Below are 21,479 nucleotides of genomic sequence, written 5' to 3'. Positions count from 1 at the left end.
ATCCCGTCTGCATTTACTCCGGGATGAACCGCTTGCTTATTCTTGCGAGCGTCTTGATCCTTCCGGAAAGGTTGAAAGGATCAAGTCCTTCGGTGCCAGAAGACCCACATGCAAAGCGTGAAGTGCTCATTACTCCCCCTCCTCAAAATTCGTACCCTTCTCTCCACTCCTTCCTGAGTTTTTCCCACTCTGAGCCTTCTGCATCCAGGCAGTCTTCTCTGAATTCACGAGGAGAGGCCCTGACCTGGGATTTAGGAACCCAAGACTTAGGGGCTATTATTTCCGGTCCCAGCCCTGACCCTGACTCCACCTCCCGTCGTAGCCTTTTGCGAGTTTCTTAACTTTTTCTGGACCTGTTCCCCCTACGGTCTGGCAGTGACATGAGCTAAACCTGGGAGCGTGAGGTGTGGCTGGGTCACCCTCAACGCCCAGACCCCCGTGGACAGAACCCCACCCGCGTCCTCAAGAAGTCAAGGCCTCTTGTTCGAGTCTCCTTCTGTGGGCCCTCCGAGTGAGGATGGGGACATCATAGGGGCTGAAGTCTGGTGTACATCCCTCAACTATCTCCCCATCCTTCAGGTTACCTGTGTTCAGGTCACATCAGTGGCCTTGGTGCCCTGTAAGTACCGTGGATGAGTCTAAACTCAAACTCAGGTTATTGATGGGGTGGCGGGCTGGGGGTGGTGGTGCCGGGGAGCGGCTCTAGAGCCAGACAGGGCTTCCCAAGTGGCTCAGTGATAAAGAATCCACCTGTCAGTGCAGGAGACACAGGAGACGCGGGTTCGACCCCCGTGTCAGGAAGATCCCCTGGGGAAGGAAATGGCAACCCACTCCAGTATGCTTGCCTGGGAAATTCCATGGACAGAGGAGCCTGGTGGGCTACAGTCCATGGGGTGGCAAAGAGTCGGACATGACTGAGCACACATCCAGACATGCATGAACCAGACAGGGCAGGGTCTGAATCCCAGGCCACCCCATCCCAGCTGTGTGGCCTTGGACTAGACCACCAACTTCAGCATGTGCCACTTAAATTCAGGTCTGTCACAGTCTCTTAACTCCCCCACACCTACAAACCCCATCTGCCAACCAATTACAACTGCCGATCTGGTTGCAACCTGGGAGCTTCTCTACTGGTGGTGATGGTGGTGGTGCTGTTGCTTCAGGCTCTAGTGGATCCACCAGGACTGACTCCCCACCCCACAAGGCAGATGGCCCCTTCAGCTGACATTTAAGCCCCTGCTGGGGAGGGGCTAGGCGTGACAGGAGGCAGCTCCCAGGACAGCAGGCTGTCCTCACTTCATGTGACTCTACCATAAGCTGCCTGCTTCCGCAGCTTTCTGGATCAATAAGAAGCACTTCCAGGGATTCCCCTGGTGGTCCGGTCAAGCTTCCACTGCAGGGGGTGTGGGTTTGATCCCTGTGAGGGAACTAGGATCCTATAAGCTGCATGGCGCAGCCAAAAAATAAGCCCACCTCGCTTGTGTTAAATTCCAACAGGAGTTGGCTGGAGGAATGATGGAAGTCCTCCCAGACAAAGGGGCTCAATCCTTGCTCTGCACCATCGCCATTTTTGGCTGAGGCTGCATGTCTGACCCCCGCCCCCACCCTTGAGCCTGTCTGAGTAGGAACTGAATACAGACACCTCTTAGGCACTTTTTCTTTATTTCACATGGCCTGTGGGTGTCTCTTGTCCCAGACCTGGCACCGTGTGTCCAGGTGCTGGGAGAGTGGGCTGAGCCTGAGAGGGGAATCCCCCTCTCTGCAGATGCCCAGACTGTCACTGTAGATTTGCAGAGACATACAAGCCCAGGCCTTGCCCTCCCCACCCGTGAACGGTCCTGAGTTACGGGCTCCTGTTCTGCCACATGGGGCGGGCAGTGCCAAGGTGGTCTTCTCTGTCCGGGGCACAACAGACCGAGGAGTGATGGCCACATTCGCGTATCCCTGGAATAATGTGAGGTCTGTGGTGCCTGGAGTGGAGGCTGCCTACCACCGTGTGTCCTGGCTCTAGCCAACAGTCTTGATCACCACGGAAGGCTCCACTGTTCCCTTGAATGGGCCAGATAGCCACTGGCCGGGCCGCAGTACAGGGCAGTCAGGGGCCACAAGTGTCCAAACCCCTCATGCAGAGTCCTTGCCCTCGGCCCCCTCAGCTGTCCCTCAGCGTGGGTCTGAGCCTCTGAAGCTTGGCGGCTATGTGGGCTTGCTCTGAAGACTCACATCCAGGTTATAAGGAAGATGCAGGGAGTTAATATAAAAGTTTGTACATACACATATAAAAACAATTTGGTCTTCTGTTAAGGCTGTTACAGTTTAAACTTATGTAAACCACACACAAAGAAACAGTGACCTTGAAAACGTACAAAAGGGGAGCTGGGAGATGCTGGGCTGCCTGCCATGATTCGGTGCTCTGATCGGGCGCCTCCGTGTGATGTGGGGGTTCAGCAAGGGTGGCCAGGCCTCAGCCAGCCTCTCCCCGCCTGAATTCACTTGGAGCCAGTGCCCACCTCACATCACTCTCGGAGCTTTCCATTCTGGATCCTTCTCAGATTGCTGAATGCTGGCTCTGGAGCTCCGGTGCCCAGCTCGGGGACTGGGCCATCCTTGCATGTGCGGATGCTGGCAGCTGAGGGCCCTCAGCCATTGGCCTGGCCCGAGGAAGAGGGCAGGCAGTAGGTTGGGGGATCCGAATACCTCCGCTTGGCCCCAGGCGGCCGATCATCCTTGTCCAGGGGCTCCTGAGGGCCCTGAATGGGCAGGTGAGTGCCTGGCGTGATATACACGGAGTGTACCTGGTCTGGGCGGCGGGCCGGTGGCTCTCGGCGCCTCACCATGGTGGCAGCTTCCTGGGTACCAGGCGCCCGGCCAGGGAGATAGGAGGGCAGGCCAGGCGGAAGCTTGATGTTGGCCGTGGGCATGATCGGGGTCCGCCGTGGGGTCTTCACTCTGACCGTCATGAAGGACGACGGCCTTCGTCGAGGAGGGGCGGCCGCCTCGGGGAGGGGGCTCGGGGTGGGCGCGCCGGGGCAGGGGAGAGCAGGCGCGGGGGGCCCTTTTGAGAGACAGATGGCAGGGTTACTGCAGCTTCAGGACCGGCAGATGGACCCTCGCCCGGGGGCCTGCTGGGTGTGGACACGGGAAGGAAAAAAGCAGACTCTACCTTAATACTGACCTTCGGAGGCCCCCCGCCCAGCCCGCTCTTCCAACAGGCTCTCGGTGCTGGCCGATGTCTCTGAGTCCAGGTTCTCCTCATCGGAGCCCCGAGGGTCCAGCTCTGGCAGCCGATACGTGATGTCCTCCCTGGGGATGAAGGGGGCACAGTGTCCAAGGCTGCTCCATGGTGAAGGACTGCCCCGTGGAAAAGTGCCAGGCCAGTAGGGGACAGAGTAGGTTATTCTGCTCCTTGATGGGACTCTGCTCCCTAGCATCCCAAACCACACCCCACCCCAGATGCCCCTGGCTCAGTGAAGTTCATGTGAGCAAAGGGTCAGACTGGAGGGAAACCAGGCATTTGTGACTTAGCTAGCGAGGAGTTTCTGTCTCAGGACCTTAGCACATGCTGTCCCTTCTGTCTGGAGTGCCCCAGCCTACTCCTAAGGACAGGGTGCCCAGGTGGCCCGGATTGCACCCGACTTCCTGGCATAATTTGTCAACGGCATCTCTGTTCATACTTCCACCCTGACTGGACAATAAATTGGTGGATCACCCTAGCTGAGGCCAACTTTAGGTTCAGGCATCATCCCTGTGTCCTCTCCTTTCCCTGTGGACCACCATGATGGCCAAGTGGGGGGTTTAAACAGTCCTAGGCTGTGTTATAGGACAGCAGTGCCCCAAGATTGGACCCTGGACCACAGGGCTGAGCCTAGCCCATCAACCTCCTAACAGCCAGACCCCCTCTAGTGGAGGGGCCAGTGGACGGAGACCAGATAGGGCAGCTGAGGGTGGTGAGGGATCAGAGCGACACTTGCTTCTCCTCTTTGATGGACTGGATCCGCTCGATTAGGATCTCCTTCTCCCGATCCTCATCGCCACCAGCTGCTTCCTCCTCCTGCAGCACCCCCAGCTCCTCCGGGCCACTGCTGCTGCTCCCCCGGGCCTTGGGGTTCTTCATCTGCAAAGAGATGCAGCATGTCTGGCCAGCCCCTCTGGGTGCTTGCAGATGGGGACAGGGTGGTACGAGCAGCTCTGGGGGAGGTTAGTTCTGACGTGGAAATCTAGGCTTAGGCTTCTCTGGGGATCATGCGGGGACCCAATGGCCAGTACTTGGCTGATTAGTTGTCTTCAGCACAGGCGATCAGCAGGCAATGAGGTTTCCCCAGCATGCACTTCTGGAGGTTAGGACACGCTCGGCCTATTCTACGAGGACCCTAGGGGCCAAGAGGAACCCCAGCATGCACCGCACCGGGAGACATGTGAGGAGGATGGACCGTAGGTGTACATACCAGGACCCCCTCATAGGGAGACGAAAACCCCAGTTTGAGAGGCCATGGCTGGGGGAGAGATGAAGAGAGGGTGACCACACAGGGCCACGACCAGGCCATAAGTGTTAGTCATGGGCATAAGGCATGTCTGACTGTGGGGACAAGGACAGGGTTCTCCCACAGGAGCCTGAGACTGGCCCCTTATCCTCCTTTCCGCCCCCCCCACCCTAAGCCTCTTCTGCTGCGGGTGTTTCCCTGTGGGCGGGGCCTAGGGTTGTGGCTGGAGAATGACCAAGAGCCCTACCAAGTAGGTGACAGGTTTCTCCCCCACTGCTGAGAGGAACAGCCGACCTTGAGGCTGGTCTAGGATGGTGGTCTTTTGGCCGAGGTGAGGAATTGGCCCCTAACCATGCTGCCACGAGGCCCCAGGTCAGGCTGACTGTGGCCAAGGATGTGTGCTGGAAGTGTGCGCTGGGCAGACAAGTGAGACTCCGCCCACCGCCCAAACCCCGCCCCGCCCAGCTCCACCCACCAGAGCCCCGCCCAGCATAGCTCACAGCATTCTGGCGCAGCAGAGAAAGCCTTCGGCAGGCCATGCTCTCAGCAGCCTCCAGCTGGCTGATCTCCTCCATCTTCACTTTGTACTTCCTCATCTGTTCTTTGATCAGCATCTCCACGCACCTGTGGAGAAGGCTGCTCGGCTACCGGCCCGGGATGGGGGCGGGGGATGGCCAACGTGAGGGCCCCACATCTAGAGAGATGCTGGCCAAAGACTGGGGCATGGTGGCTGAGACAGAGACCCAGAGACCAGGCAGGGCCACAGGCAAGGCTGTGGCTCCCATCGTGGCCCTGGTTCACTCACTGTGTGATCTCGTGCAGCTCACCCCACCTCTCTGAGCCTGAATCCGTCTAAATAAGCCTCCTCCTTTGAAGGAGGAAGTAGAGTACCATGTGGGCCGTTTACCCCATGGGCTGTAGGCAGCTGGCCCCAAGGGCTCTAGAAGTCAGCTGTGACCCAAGACACATCTGCTCAGTGGTCAGGCCAGCCTGGAATGGTTGCTGGCCGGTGGAATGGTCAATACCAGGGCAGGGAGGGCATGGTGGGATGGGATGGGGTCAGTTTGGATGGAGAGGCAGTCAGGACAGGTCCCCTACTGTCAATCACAGATTAAAAAAAAAAAGTACCAAGTTATGTGCTGGAAGAAAATCTGTCAACACCACAGGGCTGCCCGCATAGTGTCAGGGCCCTCAGCGGGCTCTCCCCTCTGCCTGCCAGCTGCTGTTTATGCCTGGGGGAGTGCACGGTCAGGCACAGCCCTCAGGCCTGCCTGTGTTCGCCTCGTGACACCACTCTGGGTGACAAGCTCTTCCTTTTACAACTCACCGCCTAAACAGTGTCCTCTTAGTGATGGACGTCTGCTGGCGCCCTTCTGAGTCCTTTTTCTTTCATTCATTTTAATTTTTTATGGCCATACTGTGCAGCATGTGAGATCCTAGTTCCCTGACCAGGGATCGAACCTGAGCCCCTTGTGTTGGAAGCTTGGAGTCTTAACCACTGGACTGTCAGGGAAGTCCACCCTCCTGAAGAACTTTCTGAGAATTTTGAAGATCATTTGGTGGGAAGAAGGAACCTTGAGACTATTGCTCCTTTTTGCTGCCGGTTCCCACTGCTCCCAGAGGCTGGGAATGTGGGGTTCACCATCTGATCCTCACCCTGGACTGGGGATGAGGCATTTCTCCCCGGTTTTTGGGTTTTCACCCTCAAAAGAACTCAGGAGTGATGCTCTTGCTGCTGGAGGGGAGATGCTGCCAGGCCTCCTCCTGGGTCTGGACGTGTGTCAGCCTCAGGATGCCCCCACAGGGCCCGGCTGCTTCCTGCCCTTGTCTGTCACAAGAGCACTGTTCGCCCATCACAGCAGCCAGCGCACATGTGGACTTTGTCAGGAGTTTGGGTTTAGTATGACTTCCTACATGACTTCAGAAGAAAAGAAGGAAGGGTAGAGAGAGCAAATGAAGTCCATGTAGGACCCCAGTGCTCAGGACACCTCCTGGGGTAGTGGTGGTGGTTTAGCTGCTAAGTCGTGTCTGACTCTTTGCAACTCCACGGACTGTAGCCCGCCTGGTTCCTCTGTCCATGGGATTTCCCAGGCAAGAATACTGGAGGGGGTTGCCATTTCCTTCTCCAGGGGACCTTCTCCACCTAGGGACTGAACCTGTGTCTCCTGCATTACAGGGGGATTCTGTATTCAGTGAGGAATCAGCGAAGTCCTCCTGGGGGCGGTGTGGTGTGTGTGTGTGTCTGTGTGTGTGTTTGGTTGCACTATGTCTTAGTTGCAGTACATGGGATCTAGTTCTCTGACGAGGGATCGAACCCGGGCCCCCTGAATTGGGAGTGCAAAGTCCCCTGGGGTATGTTCTTCTGAGTTTTTCTCTGCGGGCACATTTACATGTTACCGAGGCTAGGCCATCCTAGGATTCTGGAGCAGGCTGTCCTGTTCAGTTGTGGGGTCCCTGGCTGGGTTGCTCTAGGTGTGTGTTGGGGGTGGGGGCTGCCCAGTCCTGGCACTCACGTGGTGATTTTGAGGACATCCTTCATGCTGATCAGGGGGTCTGAGTTGTCGGGGCATCGCAGGAGGCAGGGTGCGAAGATGATGGCCAGCGCGCTGGGTGACATGCGGTTCACATCCTCGAGCAGGGCCACCCTGTGTGGCAAGCGGCAGTTAGGGGGTGGCTGTGGGGAGACCCCAAACCAGAGTCCAGAGGCTGGGGGGTCACTGTGGGGAAAGTGCTGCCGCAGGTGGGAGGTGAGAAATGCTGGTTTCTGCGGGGCGGAGAGAAAGGTCCACAAAAAGCTGGACCCCCCAACACAGGCTCATGCCTTGGCAGGGAGCCACCCCCAGAGAACACTACGGCGGGGCTCTCGCTGGGACCCCACTCCCCAGACAGCCAGCAATTAGGGCATGGGCACTTGCTTGACCAAGTGGAAGATGAGCCGCTCCAGGGAGTTGTGGTTGGCTTCTGGCAGGTGCTCCAGGACGGCGTAGATGGCAGCCAGCTGCTCCTGCTTCTCTGGGAGCTCTAGGAGGGTCCCGGGTGTCAGCGCCTCGTGGCCCCCACTCGATGGGCCCCAGGGCGCCTGCAGCCTCCCACCGTGTAGGGCCTGGGGCAGTGTGTGTGGCAAGGAGGCACGGCCACAGAGCGGTCCTGGGCCCAGCCAAGGCCTCGTTTTCTCAGCTGGGGAGACGGGGGTCCCTCCTCCCTGACTGGCCATAGCCGAGGCTCAAGCCTCTGACCCCTGCCCTCGACCAACTGCCCGCCCTCACCACAGTGGTGGGGACTCACCGACGGCATGGAGGAAATCACCATACTGGGCGAAGGTCATGAGGGGCTCAGGCAGCTCCCGCAGCCACTGTTTGAGCACCCCGGTGATGGCGTGGATGGGGAAGTTCTCCAGTTTGACTGCCGTGGGGTCTGCAGGGTGGGCGCACGGGCCGGTGAGCGTGAGGAAGGCGGGCGGGCTGAGCCTGGGGCTCCAGGTGGCGCCCTCCCGCCCTTGACACTTACCTGGCTCCGTCCCCTGCCTCCCCCAGCACCCACCTCCCACATGCATGCTCAGTTGTTCCCTCGAGTCTGACTCTTTGTGACACCATGGACTGTAGCCCACCAGGCTCCTCTGTCCATGGATTTCCCAGGCAAGCATACTGGAGTGGGTTGTCATTTCCTTCTCCAGGGCATCTTCCTAACCCAGGGACGAAACCCAGGTCTCCTGCACTGGGGCAGATTCTTTACTGCCTGAGCCACCAGGGAAGCCCACCCACTTCCCCCAGCACCTACCTGTCTGCAGCGCCTGCCGGAGCTCCCTTGTGCGGTTGGCGGCACCCGACTTGCGGTAGAGGCCCTCGGTGTACAAGCCGTGCATCTCCACGTGTTCCAGAAGCTTCTCCAGCACGATGGGCACTGAGACCTTGTCACTGGTCAGGCTGTCCACGCACACGCCAAAGTGGCCCGACTCAGCGCCTGGATCAGTCTGTGATGGGGAGTGGGACGGGTCAGGCCTGGGCTGGCTGCCTTCCCCGTCATCCCCTGGGCCTCCTCTGTGGCCTCCGTCCCTCCCTGCCCCTCATTCTCCCTTGCAGACCCGCCAGAGGTGCTGGGCTGTGGAGGTCCCTTGACGGCCGCTGGCAAGGGGTCTCTAAGTAAAGTGCCACAGTGCAGCACTGAGGACCCCACCTCCCCTGTGTGCAGGGGGAGGGGGCGTGGGGCCGGGGTCTGAGATGCGCACAAGCCCGCTCCCAGCTTTGGGGGGGGCCCAGGGGCTGACAGGACCAGCGCCCCGCCACCAGCTCTGTGCTCTGGCCTGATGACCAGCCTTTCCCCCACATCTCTCAGGACGGCCTCCCTCGGGTATTCTGGAAAGTTCCCAGCCTCGGCAGGCTCACCTTCTTCCCGCACACGATGGAGCAGGCCTGAATCTTGTGCATACACTTCTTGTGGCAGGTGGTCTTGCACACTAGGAGGTCATGGCGGGGGTGGTGGGAGAGGGTGGTCACCAACAGTGCCACAGGGACTCGGGGTCCTGCGGCTGCCTGTCCCGGGGTCTTGGGACAGTGACAACCACCTAGGCATTTATTATGGACACGAGGTGGCAGGCTCCTCACACAGGCCGAGGGGAGAGGAAATTACCCTGGCCTGGAAGGAAAGCCAGCCCTGACTGGTTCTGGCAGGAACAGAGACGTGCTAGAGGCCTGTCTGACCTGGCCTGGGCTTCCAGGGGACGACTGGGTTCCCACCCAGGCTTGGTCACCTCCTGGCTGCCCGACTGGGGGCCAGCTGGGTCATTCTGGGCTGCACTTGTCTCTCAGGGTCCCTGTGGGGACTGACTGGCCTTGCCTGGCACGAGGAGGGGCTGGCAGTTCAGGCAGTGAGAGCAACAAGAACAAATACGGCCCAGGGGGACTTGGCCAGGTAGATGTGCATAGGGGTGGCTGCGGAGTTGGGGGAGGCCTTGGGGTCGGCTGAGGACCGGCCTCTGACCAGCACGACAGTAGCGGTGGGGTGTGAGTGGGTGAGGCGCGGCCTCCCTGCCCCGTGGTGAGGGGCACTGTTCTTTTTTTCCGTGTATTTATTTTCGGCCGCATCCTTTGGTATGTGGAACTTCCCTGACCAGGAATCAAACCTGTGCCCCCTGCACTGGAAAGGCGGAATCTTAACCATTGGACCACCAGGGAAGTCTGGGGGCGGTGTTCTGAAAAGACTGGTCCTGTAGCTGGGCTGAAGCCCCACAGTGAGGGGCTGGGGATGCAGTCGGGGCGGGGGTCAGAGGGTGTGGGGCGGGCATCCAGGGGGGCCTGGGGGTAGGTCAGGGGGTGCGATGGGGCAGGGGGCCAGGGGAGGGGCACTCACCGCTGCAGAGCAGGGCCTTGTCCATAAGCCAGATGTAGGAGAGGCACTGCTCACAGGACTGGGGGATGCTCACTTGGTAGCTGACAAACACGTGCCCATTGTGCTGCAGGACCTGGGGTGGTGGGGGCGGGGGTGCTGAGTGGGCAGCTGCACCCCCGGAGGCACAGGGGCACCACTTGGTGGGGACGCCTCCCATGGCATCTCAGGATGGGGATCCCTTAGGGCTGGGTGGGAAAACGCATGCGTCCCTGGGTGCGTGCGCACGCACACACACACCCATGCACACGAGGACACGCATACTCACAGCACGCTCCTGCTTCCGCTTTTTCTTCTGAGCTTTGCTCTGCTGTGAGAGAGCACAAAGGCCAGGTCTGCGTGGGGCCCCCTGGAGATACCCCCGCAGCGACATGCCAGCACAGGGACCCTCCCGCACACGGAGCGGCCGCACCTACCTTGGGAGGCTCGAAGTCGTTCTTGGTGTGCCCGCGAGTGAACTCATCCAGCAGCGACTGGAAGAGGTTGAGGACCAGGTTGGTGTCCTTCTCGCCGCGCTCGGCTGCCAGGTTGCTCACGACGATCTGGTAGTTCTCCATGAGGTCCTTGTAGCCCACGTGGATCTTCCCGTTCTGTGGGAACGCAGGCTGTGACCCTCCCGTAGGACGGATGGATGGCGGCGCCCAGGCTGGGGAGGGGTGGGAGCTGCCTCGGGACCCCTCCCCGGGTCTGGGCTGCACGTACGGGCACGGAGTACATGGTCTTGAGGTTGCTCCGGAACTTCTCGGTGGCTTCGATGAATAAGCTTTCAATGGGAGTCTTCTGGGAACGCAGGTCGTTCACCTGGAGAGGGAGGGAGAGACCCGCTGACCCCGCGTTGCCTGGAGCCAGGCATCTGGGTGGTCACCGCTCTGCCCTGTCCCAGGTCCTTCCTTGGCTCCCCTGGGAACCATCCGGGCCCTCCTGTCAACCTTGGTCTCTCTGGGATCACTTACTGTGGGTGTCGAGCAGCAATCCTGGCCTCCCCCGATAGATGCTGGGAACACTTCCCAGTTGTGAGAACCAAAACCATCTGCAGATGTTGCCAAGTGTCCCCTAGGGGCAGACTCAGCCCTGGCCGAGAAACCCTGGTTTAAAAGGGCCCTTCCTGCTGCCCGGCACAGGCGCTTACTCCTGGCCACAGCCCAGGACTGGGGCTGCCTCACATAGCCTGATCATCTTAACCCTTTATTGTTCCTATCAGCCTGATGGCGCCCTCTGAAGCTCTCAAATGCTGCTCTGTTGGCTGTGGGGCTGCCTGAAACTGAGGTGTGAATACACCTGATTTCTTTACCTTTACTGCACACATGTGACTAAGTCAAGTCAGTTGCGACCCCATGGACTGTAGCCCGCCAGGCTCCTCTGTCCATGGGATTCTCCAAGCAAGAATACTGGAGTGGGTTGCCATGCCCTCTTCCAAGGGATCTTCCTGACTCAAGGATGCAGCCCTCATCTCTCACACCTCCAGCACTGGCAGGTGGGTTCTTTACCATTAGTGCCACCTGGGAAGCCCCTCTAGTACACAGTAAGTGCTCAATCATTGCCTTGCACTGAATGCATTTTGTAAAAAAAAATTTTTTTTAATTAATTAATTTGCCTGTGCTGGGTCTTGGGAGCTTCCTAGGTGGCTCAGTGGTAAAGAATCCGCCTAAAATTGAGGAGATGTAAGAGAATTGGCTTGGATCCCTGAGTCAGGAAGATCCCCGGGAAAAGGAAATCGCTACCCAGTCTTGCCTGGAAAATTAGTCCACGGGGTTGCAGAGTGTCAGACACAACCGAGCATGCACGCAAGCTGGGTTTTAGTTGTGGCGTGTGGGATCTAGCTCCCTGACCAGGCATCACACCTGGGTCCCCTGCATCGGGAGCTCAGTGTCTTAATTGCTGGACCACCAGGGAGGTCCCCAAAAGTGTTCTAGATAAAGTAATTTGTGCACGATCAACTGCAGTTGCGTGGTAGGGCGAGGAACAGCCTGGCGGCACTTGTGTGTCTGCTGTTCTGTTTAGAGGGTCGTTTTGAGGCCAGTGCTTCCTCACGTGGAGGAAGCAGGAAACTGCCCCAAGGGGCACTGTGAGACAGCAAACCAAGTGTCTTCAGTCGGCAGATCGCAAACGTCCTGGCAGGAGCCGCAGGATAAAACGCATCTGCCGGGCGCCCAGCCCACGTGTGCACACGCCCGTGTACGCGACGACGATTTCAGTGGGTGAAGCGTGGGGCTGGGTCCCAGAATCAGATGCTTCGGGTTGACACGGCTCCTCACACTCTGTGCAGTCCTTGTAGGAAGGCACACATTTGCCGGCGTGTCAGTATGTGTACAGAACAGGACGACTGCAGGCTACAAGTCATCTCACGGGAATCCTAGCTGGGTTTTGTAGAAAACCAGCAGATGCCAAACAGAGACAGAAGCATGTGATCTCTAGAACCTTCTGTGTGTTGGAACCACGGACCTGGCCTTTCTGTCCCCACACGATAAGGGCTTTGGTGTGAAAACTACCAAGGGGCAGCGGCCCTGGGGGGTCTGGGGCCGCTCTGCGTGGGACCCCTGCCCCCAGTGTTCCTGGCCCAGGGCCCCACCGCCCACCTTGTTGAGCAGGAATTCATCCAGGTACTTGAGCTCATTGGCGTTGGTGATCTTGCGGAACACGGACTCTCGCCACTTCTCCGACACCGTGATTTTACCAATCTTGAGGTTTCGGTTCTTCTTCCCTTTGCCTCCCGGCTCCTTGGGGTGCTTCTCACCTGTGGCATGACGGTGCTGGTGGCTGGAGGGGACTGGAGGGGTGGGGAAGGGGGCAGGAGAGGCTGGTAAGCGTGGTGGGTTTCTGGGGAGGACACGGTCACCAGCATGGGGAACCAGGGCCCCATGCCCCGCACACTGAGTTCTGTGGCCAGAAAGTGCCTCTGGGGATGGGGACCAGCCTGAAACTGTGTGACCAGGGCTCAGCCCACAGCTGACTCAGGTCCCTGCCTGGGACGATCCTCAGTGGACCCAGGGGCTCTGCTCTCCATCTCTGAATCTGGGAATCACCAACCTTCTAGATTCTTCTTTGTGGTGGCAGCTTCCAGGATGGCTTGCCCAGGTATGGCGCTCTCCGTCTCTTCTCCACCCTCTGGGCTGAATTTCTTATCCTTGTTCTTGTGAAGGAAAAGTCTTTTAAACGTGGATCTATAGGAGAAAATAGGGGGCTCTGCTTAAGTCTCAGGAAATGAAGGCAGATTTGAGGCCAAAGGGTCAACCTGCTGTTAATGAGAAATAGCCCTTTCACTGGTCACCACTGGCAGGGGATCCCATTAAAAATAAAGTTGGCTTGTGTGAACTGACAGGGGAGTCGGGTGGAAGAGTGAGATACCGAGCAGATGTCACAGTGTGACCCCATTTTCACATGTAAAGAAAACTGAGGACTTCCTTGGTAGGCCAGTGGTTAAGAGTCTGCCTTTAAGTTCAGGGCATCTGGGTTCTGTCCCTGGTTGGGGAACCAAGATCCTGCATGCCTCAGGGCAGCTGAGCCCACTCGCTGCAGCTACTGAGCCCTCATACTCTGCAGCCCTTGAGCCACAACTAGGGAAGGTCATGTGCCACAGCAGAGGAGAGAGAGAGAAAAATCCCGCTCTCCTCCCTCCCCCAAGATATTTTTATAGGCACAAGGTTTCTGTGGGGGGACTCAAAGAATAAACCCAAAATCATATACTGTGGATGCTGGGTGTGTGATGGGGTGAATGATGACCACCCGCCAAAGATTTGTTCATGTGCTAACCCTCAGGGCCTGTGAGCATGACCTTATCTGGGAAAAGGGTCTTTACAGATATGACCACATGCTATGGACTGAATGTGTCCTCCTAAATCTGTATACTGAAGCCTAACTCCCAGTGTGATGGTGTTAGGGATGCTGTGATAGTTTGGGAGGTAATTAGGTCACGAGGGTGGCGCCCTCATGAATGGGATTAGTGCCCTTTTAAGAGACTCGAAGAGCTCCCTTGCCACTTCCTCCGTTTGAGGACGCTGTGAGAAGGCCTCTATGAACCAGATACCAAATCTGCTGGCACCTTGACCTTGGACTTCCAGCCTCCAGCTCAGTCTGTGGTGTTTTGTTACAGGGGCCTGCATGGACTAAGGCACTGAACAAAGGATCTTAAGATTCCCAGTCATCCTGGATTACCCATATGGGCTCTAAAGCCAGTGACAAGTTATCTTCATAAGAGACAGAAAGTGACTTCCCGGGTGGCTCAGTGGTAAAGAATCTGCCTTCCAATGCAGGGGACGCAGGTTTGATCCCTGGTTGGGGAACTAAGATCTCACATGCCTCACGGCAACTAAGCCCAGCACTGCAACTACTGAGCCTGCGCATAGCAACCGAGACCCAGCGCAGCCAGAAAAAAAGAGAAGAAACGGGAGAGGAGAAGAGTGTCACGTGAAGACGGAGGCTGAGACTGGGGGAGGGGGTGCAGCCACAAGCCAAGGAGTGCCTGCAGCCCCCAGAAGCTGGAAGAGGCAAGGAGGGGTCCCTCCTTGAGATTCTTTGGAGGGACACACGGCCCTGCTCACGTCCTGATTTCACACTTCTGGCCTCCAGAAAAATGAGAGAGTATGTTCCTGTTGTTTGAAGCGTCCCTGTTTCTGGTACTTTGTTTTGGCGGTGGGGGTCTCCCCAGAGTGGGGGGCTCTCTTCCCACTGCAGTCCGCTCATTATCCTCAGGCTCGCATTCACTGTTTGATCAAAGCTCCCCAGTCCCAGGGCCCAACGTCTCTGCTCTGTGAACCGCCTACATCTCTGTGGCAGGGACTTTTGGGGATAAAGCTGTGACCGATTTTGTGATTCAAAGACCTGGAGGGTTCCCTGACATGGGGATGGGGGTGTTGGGAGCTAGTGATGATTCTGTTCATGCGTGCTGACTCGCTTTGGTCGTGTCGGACTCTGCGACCCTATGGACTGGAGCCCACCAGGTTCCTCTGTGCATGGGATTCTCGAGGCAAGAATATTGGAATGGGTTGCCACGCCCCCCTCCACGGGATCTTCCCGACCCAGGGATTGAGCCTGAGTCTCTTATGTCTCCTGCGTTAGCAGGTGGGTTCTTTATCACTGGTGCAACCTGGGAAGCCCGGTAATGACTCCATAAATGGCCAAAGGGACACTGCCTGTGGCCTCAGGGGTGACCCACACTGTCTCCAGGCTTCAGTGGGAATCATTTCACCCCGATGCAGCAACAATCTGTGCTCCACGTGGGTTTCTCTTCATGGAACTGCCAAGTAAATGCCCCCCAACTGAGCTTCCTGAGTGTAACTGGCTTATGGGAATTCCCTGGCAGTCCAGTGGTGAAGACTCGGCACCTTCACTGCTGAGGGGTCAGAGTCAATCCCTGGTCAGTGCACTAAGAGCCTGCAAACTGAGTGCCCAAAAAAAGCAGCAGCAGCAAGAGCAGGATTGGCTTAGGAGACTAGATTGCTCTGAGACTGAAGGCCCTGGACACGCTGGGTGTACCCAAGCCCACCCCCAAACCCTACACCTACTTAGACTCGGCGGAGCCTGGGGACAGGCTGGCGTCTGTCCCTGAGGCTGCGTCGGCCGACTTCTTTTTCTGGATGGCCAGCTTCTTCGTGCTGGGCTCCCCATCTGTTTCTGCAGAAGGCTGTAGGGGAGTGGGGCTGGGTGAGCAGAGGCAGGCGGCCTCGCTAGAGGGAAAGCAGGGACTCCCCCGGTGCCGTCGTGCCTTCTATCCACCGTTCGCTTCTGGTGGTGCCAGGGCAGCTGAGATAGAAGTGGGCTCGGACCCTCAGGGGTGGGAACCGCCGCCTGAAGCTTTACCTGAGTCTTGGTCTGGGATGGAGACAGGAGGAGCTTGGAGATGTCACTCGTGGAAAAGGAAACGCGCCTCTCCCTGTGAGATCACAGAAATGTGGCTTTTACTGACAAGGGTGAGCAGGAGACATGTGGGGTTGTCAGGACTGGGGGCGGGGTGGTGCTACCGCCATCTGGTGGGTGGAAACCGGGGATGCTGCTCTGTACCTCAAGGGGTTCAGGACGGCCCCCACCACAGAGATGGAGCCGGCCCCAGAGGCCTGTCACCCCGGGGCCAAGAAAGCCTGTCCTAGAGGAAGGTCTGTGTCTTCCTCCACCTCTTCTTTCCTTTGGAGAAGCCAGCCTCTGCGACAAGGGGCTGGGTCTTGGAGTCACTGATATTTAGCTTACTAGGGGTCCAGGGTCTACAGTTTTTCCAGTAGTCACATGTGGATGTGAAAGTTGGACCATAAAGAAGGCTGAGCACTGAAGAATGGATGCTTTTGAACTATGGTGTTCAAGAAGACTCCTGAGAGTCCCTTGGACTGCAAGGAGATCGAACCAATCAATCTTAAAGGAAATCAACCTTGGATATTCACTGGAAGGACTGATACTGAAGCTCCAATACTTTGGCCACGTGATGTGAAGAGCCAAAGCATTGGAAAAGACCCTGAAGCTGGGAAAGACTAAGGGCAGGAGGAGAAGGGGGTGACAGAGGATGAGATGGTTGGATAGCATCATTGACTCAATGGACATGAGTTTGAGCAAACTGTGGGAGATGGTGAAGGACAGGGAAGCCTGACGAGGTGCAGTCCATGGGGTTGTGAAGAACTGGCCACAACTTAGCCAATGAACGAGGAGAAGAAGGGGCCCACGTGTGTCGGCAGCTGCTCCTGCAACCTGTAGGTGTATGTGCGCAAGCACCCCGCCCTGCTGATGAGGAAGCAGGTCCAGGCAGGCTGCAGAGGGGGACCTCAAGCCGAGGGGCCACCCCCCACAAGGCTGCAGAGGGGGGACCTCAAGCCGAGGGGCCACCCCACACAGGGCTGCAGAGTGGGGACCTCAAGCCGAGGGGCCACCCCCCACAGGGCTGCAGAGGGGGGACCTCAAGCCGAGGGGCCACCCCCCACAAGGCTGCAGAGGGGGGCCTCAAGCTGAGGGGCCACCCCCCACAAGGCTGCAGAGGGGGGAACCTCAAGCCGAGGGGCCACGCCCCCACCAGGCTGCAGGCTTTCTGTGTGAATAGGGATCATTTGGGCAGGGCCTTTGTCTTTCCCAACCTTTCCTCCAGTCCCCTGCTTCTCTGGGGCTGCTGCCTGACTGCTGTCGGCTCTCGGGGCCTGAACCACACGTGTTTCTGAGATGCATGATGCTGTGCACGGCTGTGCAGCCACCCCCACTTCCCCGGCATCCCCAGCCCTCGCTCGGACAAAGGAGGGTGCAGGCTTACTCTGTGGGCGTGAGGGTGGCCCCCACGGCCCGGTGCCGCTCGCTGAGGTCCAGGGACTGACTCAGCATGGTGTTGCTGCCCGTGGTCATCAGCTTTTTGCCCCGCCACAGCTCTACGGCGTTGGCCAGCCGCTCAGTGTCAGGATCCCGGTACCGCTGAATCTGTGTGGAGCCTCCAGGACTGTCAGGCCTCTCCTGGGCCCTGGGGCCGATCCCCGGCTTGCTCTTGTCCTTGGGGGTCTCCGGGGTGGCACTAGGACCCAGCACGGTGACCCTGCTGTCCAGGGCCAGGCTGGTGGGTCGTTCCTCGTGGCTGGGCCTGGGGCTCCCAGCCTGGGCTGCTCCCGAGTCCAGGCTGCTCGGCGCGGCCTGTGGGGGCACCTGAGGCTGCTTCTTGGGGGCCGCCATCTCCATCTCAGTCCTGGCATCCGAAGGGCTTTCATCTTCCCTGACCTCCTTTCTGTCTTCCGGGAGGCTCTCCTCTGACCCTGGGACAGCCTTTCCAGAAAGTTCTCTGAGGGTGTGCTCATCCTTGCAGGACTGGATGTGCTTGTTCTGGAGCTTCACGTGCTCCAGCCCCCGCTGTCGCCGTGACTCACGCTTCTCTCGGCTGCGGGGCACTTTCTCTCGACCTTCAGCTGCGTGTTTCTGGGTTGGGGGCACCTTCTCCACGCTTGGGACCTCCTTCTCAGGTTGGCAGCTCTCGGCTGGGAGAGCCCCATCGCTGAGCCACACCTCGGGCTCCAGGTCCAAAGGCTCGCCCTCCGTGGAGGGTTCTAGGCCCTGCTCGGGTTCTGGCCCAGCTGCCTGGGCCAGTCCGGCCTCGACGGTTTCCTTCTTCGCGGCTTGCTCGGCTTCCCTCTCCTTCTCTTCAGCTTTCTGCTTCTCCTCCACCATCCGGCTGAAGCTGGTGGGGTGGGGGAGGAAAGGAGGTGGGTTTAGGAGCAAGTCCACCCAGGGCATTGGGGAACCCTGTTCCACCTGCAGGTACAGGGTTGGGGGGGGGCCAGGCTCCCCCTCTGCCAAGGGGTGTGACCCTGGCCCCTAGAGATGCTTCTGGAAAGGTGGACCCATCCTCAGCCAGGAAAGGGGGGAGCCAGGGAATAGCCTCATGTTGTCATGGGCACTGCTGCCTAATGGAAGACCTGGGGCGGGCACAGGAAGGGTGGGCGAGGCGTCCAGCACCCCTGTGCTCAGGTCTGCTCAGCCCACTTGGTAGTGAGCGAGACCGAGCTGGTGTACTGACTACCGACACTTTCTTCAGTGAAAAAAGTGAAAAGTGCTGGTTGCTCAGTTGGGTCCGACTCTATGAACTGTACCCCATGGACTGTAGCCCGCCAGGCTCCTCTGTCCATGGGATTCTCCAGGCAAGAATACTGGAGTGGGTAGTCATTTCTTTCTCCAGGGGATCTTCCTGACCCAGGGATTGAACCTGGGTCTCCTGCATTGCAGGCGAATTCTTTACCATCTGAGCCATCAGGGTCAGGGGGACCTTTATGAGGTTTGTTGCAGGAGGGATCTGTTCAGAACTCCCTGAATTCCTCTGGGGTCCCTGGCCTGGTGGACTCCCTGTGAGTGGGGACAAGGGGGCCCCCCTGAGGGTTGGTCCCGGTGGCCTGAACCCTCTGAGTCCAGGTGTTCTGCTCAGTGGCTGGGGGTGGGCAGGTGCAGTGGGCGGGTGGGGGGGTCCTCTGGCAGAGACTGAGCGCTACCAATGGTGACCTGGGGTTGCCATAGGTGCCACCTACCAGCCCTGGAGTGTCTCTCTAGGGCCCAGTGTGCCCAGACCGGCTAGACGCCTGCCAGCCCCTCCTCAGCCTCCCTGCATCCAGACAGGGACATCCTGACAGCTCTACCAGCCAGGTGATATCTCAGGTAGCACTTGAGTGTTGAGTGGGTGGAATGTTCTGGGGGGTTGGGTGGGGGGGTGCTTGGTCCCATTCTGCTCACCTCTTGCGCTGCAGGTGCCCCCGACAGAGGCTCTGGAGGCGGATGATGCTCTGTCTCTGGCGCTGGTAGGCTGCCCGCTGCCGGTAGCCCCTCCACGCGGCCTGGAGGAACACGGCCGCCTGCGTCCTCTCCAGTGCCCGGCGGACGCAGTAGGACCTCCAGCAGGCCTGAGGGTGGAGGGGGCGTTCAGGGGCTGGGTGTGCGTGGCCCCGGCTAGCCTTGCCACCCGCCCCGTGGGCCCCCTTAGCACCTGGATCGTGATGGCCGCCTGCCGCATCTGCAGGAAGTGCCTGCGCTCCAGCACCATCCGGAACCAGCTCTGTAGCATCAGGATCTTCCGCACGACCTCCTGGTGCAGTGTCTCCTGCAGGGCCTGCCGCTCGGTCTCCTTCAGGAAGACCTGGGGCGGGCACAGGAAGCGTCGGCGAGGCGTCCAGCACCCCTGGACTCAGGTCTGCTCAGCCCACTTGGTAGTGAGCGAGACCGAGCTGCTGTACTGACTACTGACCTGAGCAAGACGGGTTTTTTTTTAAAAAAAATACATGTTGAGATAGAATTCCCATAACGTAAAATGAACTGTTTAAAGTGAATAATTTGGTGGCATTTGGTGCTTTCATGATATTGTGCAGCTGTCACCTCTATCCAGCTACGAAACATGTCATCACTCCCAAGGGAAACTCCGCATCCATTAGTAGTCACTTCCTAATCTCCATCCCTCAGCCCCTGGCAACCCCTAATCTGCTTTGTCTTATTTTTAGAATTTTTTGGGGGTCACATCACACAGCATGTTGAATCTTAGCTCCCGAACCAGGATTGAACCTGCATCCCTTGCATTGGAAGTGCAGAGTCTTAACCACTGGAGCACCAGGGAAGCCCCCGCTTTCCGTTTTTATTGATTTACCTGTTCTGGACGTTTCATATAAACTGGATCATACACTACAGGGCCTTTCGTGCCTGGCTTCTTCCACTCAGAGTTAACAGTTTCAAGGCTCACCACGCAAGTGTGTATCGGAGCTGAATAAGATTCTGCTACGTGAAAGGCCCACGTTTTATTCATCCATCATCTGCTCATGGACACAGGGCTTGCCCTTTGGCAATTCTGACTAGAACTGTGCCGCTATGAATGTACACGCACTAGGATTTGTTTGCACGTGTTTTCAGTTCTTTTGGGTTCATACCTAGGAGAGGAACTGCTGGGTCATCCGGTAACTCTACATGATTGACTTGCTGGGGTGCTGTGAGACATCACAGAGTTACTGACCAGTCCCTTGAACACCCTGTGCTACGGTGCGATGGTTCCTAGCCTACAAATGAGACACTGATGCCTGAGCCCCACACCTTAGGCCTGTCCCTCTGCCTTCCAGGAAGAAATAACGTGCTGCTCCCAAAGAAATGTACTTCCTCAGCAGAGCCCTTATTTTCCAGGGAGTGGCGTGGGCTGTGCGAGGACCCCGTGTGGAGTGGAAGACATGGGTACAAGGGCCCTCTGAGGGCTGCGATTGCTGACCTTGGTCTTGCCGATCTGGTAGCTCCTCTTGTCTATGTCCATCTTCTCCAGCAGGGCAGAGATGACCTCCCTGCAGGGCTGGGCATTCTTTGGGAGAAGCACCTGGAACTGCTCTGTGAAATCCTGGGTGATTTTGGGTAAGAAAGGAGAATCTATGTGAGGGTTTCTGCCACCAGAAAGAACAGGGCTCTAGCCACTCCCCGGTCAAGTCGTTTCCAAAGCCAGAACTTGGATTGATGTGAATAGTGTTGACAAAACTGAGATCTGGGACTTTGTGAAATAGTCTGAAGCTTAAGAAAGGCTGTCGCAGACACAGAGCACTGGATCTTTCAGTCAGTGGGAGAGTGGTCATCATCACGAGGACCTGCTGGTTGCTGGCGTTGTCGGGGGAGAGCCAGAAGATGAAGTTGACTCTGGGGGGCTCACAGTCTGTGATTCATTAGAGAGCTGAACCATAGCTGGAGGTGTGCCTTTTTTTCACTGCATGGCATGTGGGATCTAAGTTTCCCGACCAGGGACTGAATCTGCATTCCCTGCAGTAGAAGAGCAGCATCCTGACTACTGGACCACAAGGAAAATCCCCAAGGTATGCCCCCTGACCTTTTTTTGGCCATGCTGTGCAGCATGTGAGATGCTATGTCCCCAGTCAGGGATCAAACCTGTGCCCCCTGCATTGGGAGCATGGAGTCTTAACCACTGGACCATCAGAGAAGTCCTGGTATGCCCTTTCTAAGTAAACAGTTATGCTGAATTTTTAATAGCCAATCATGAGTGAAACACATCAGCATTTTCTCCCTTTTGGGCAATTTGCTTTTCCTGTTTATGCAGATCAGAAAGATGATATTCCCATTTCTGTGGATGAGAAGAGGCAGGCATGCCACAATGAAGCCATGTACCTGAGGCCATGCAGGTTAACCTGGAATGGGGACCAGGGGCTTCCACAT

The 21,479-nt window shown here is 57.8% G+C and overlaps 1 protein-coding gene across 1 annotated transcript in view; it reads right to left on the bottom strand.

Moving 5' to 3' along the window:
* Nucleotides 1–1,645: 1,645 nt before the first annotated feature.
* Nucleotides 1,646–21,479, bottom strand: part of MYO9B (myosin IXB) — a 107,881-nt gene continuing 88,047 nt past the window's right edge. The window contains exons 20-41 of the mRNA XM_070373264.1: nucleotides 20,536–20,658; nucleotides 19,279–19,428; nucleotides 19,029–19,195; nucleotides 17,080–17,985; nucleotides 15,657–15,729; nucleotides 15,362–15,480; nucleotides 12,888–13,021; nucleotides 12,437–12,627; nucleotides 10,563–10,661; nucleotides 10,277–10,450; nucleotides 10,129–10,170; nucleotides 9,825–9,936; nucleotides 8,861–8,931; nucleotides 8,256–8,448; nucleotides 7,764–7,892; nucleotides 7,394–7,499; nucleotides 6,992–7,123; nucleotides 4,979–5,102; nucleotides 4,443–4,490; nucleotides 3,965–4,111; nucleotides 3,173–3,296; nucleotides 1,646–3,052 (exon numbers count right to left, since the gene is read on the bottom strand). Coding sequence (XP_070229365.1) covers nucleotides 2,637–3,052; nucleotides 3,173–3,296; nucleotides 3,965–4,111; nucleotides 4,443–4,490; nucleotides 4,979–5,102; nucleotides 6,992–7,123; nucleotides 7,394–7,499; nucleotides 7,764–7,892; nucleotides 8,256–8,448; nucleotides 8,861–8,931; nucleotides 9,825–9,936; nucleotides 10,129–10,170; nucleotides 10,277–10,450; nucleotides 10,563–10,661; nucleotides 12,437–12,627; nucleotides 12,888–13,021; nucleotides 15,362–15,480; nucleotides 15,657–15,729; nucleotides 17,080–17,985; nucleotides 19,029–19,195; nucleotides 19,279–19,428; nucleotides 20,536–20,658 — 3,780 coding nt within the window. The 3' untranslated portion in view covers nucleotides 1,646–2,636. The remainder of the gene's footprint in view (nucleotides 3,053–3,172; nucleotides 3,297–3,964; nucleotides 4,112–4,442; nucleotides 4,491–4,978; nucleotides 5,103–6,991; nucleotides 7,124–7,393; nucleotides 7,500–7,763; nucleotides 7,893–8,255; nucleotides 8,449–8,860; nucleotides 8,932–9,824; nucleotides 9,937–10,128; nucleotides 10,171–10,276; nucleotides 10,451–10,562; nucleotides 10,662–12,436; nucleotides 12,628–12,887; nucleotides 13,022–15,361; nucleotides 15,481–15,656; nucleotides 15,730–17,079; nucleotides 17,986–19,028; nucleotides 19,196–19,278; nucleotides 19,429–20,535; nucleotides 20,659–21,479) is intronic.

The sequence above is a fragment of the Bos mutus genome, chromosome 7 (genome assembly GCF_027580195.1).
Source record: "Bos mutus isolate GX-2022 chromosome 7, NWIPB_WYAK_1.1, whole genome shotgun sequence".
Classification (NCBI taxonomy): domain Eukaryota; kingdom Metazoa; phylum Chordata; class Mammalia; order Artiodactyla; family Bovidae; genus Bos; species Bos mutus.
Note: the sequence above shows the minus strand (reverse complement) of the source record. Positions and strands in the feature narration are given on the sequence as shown.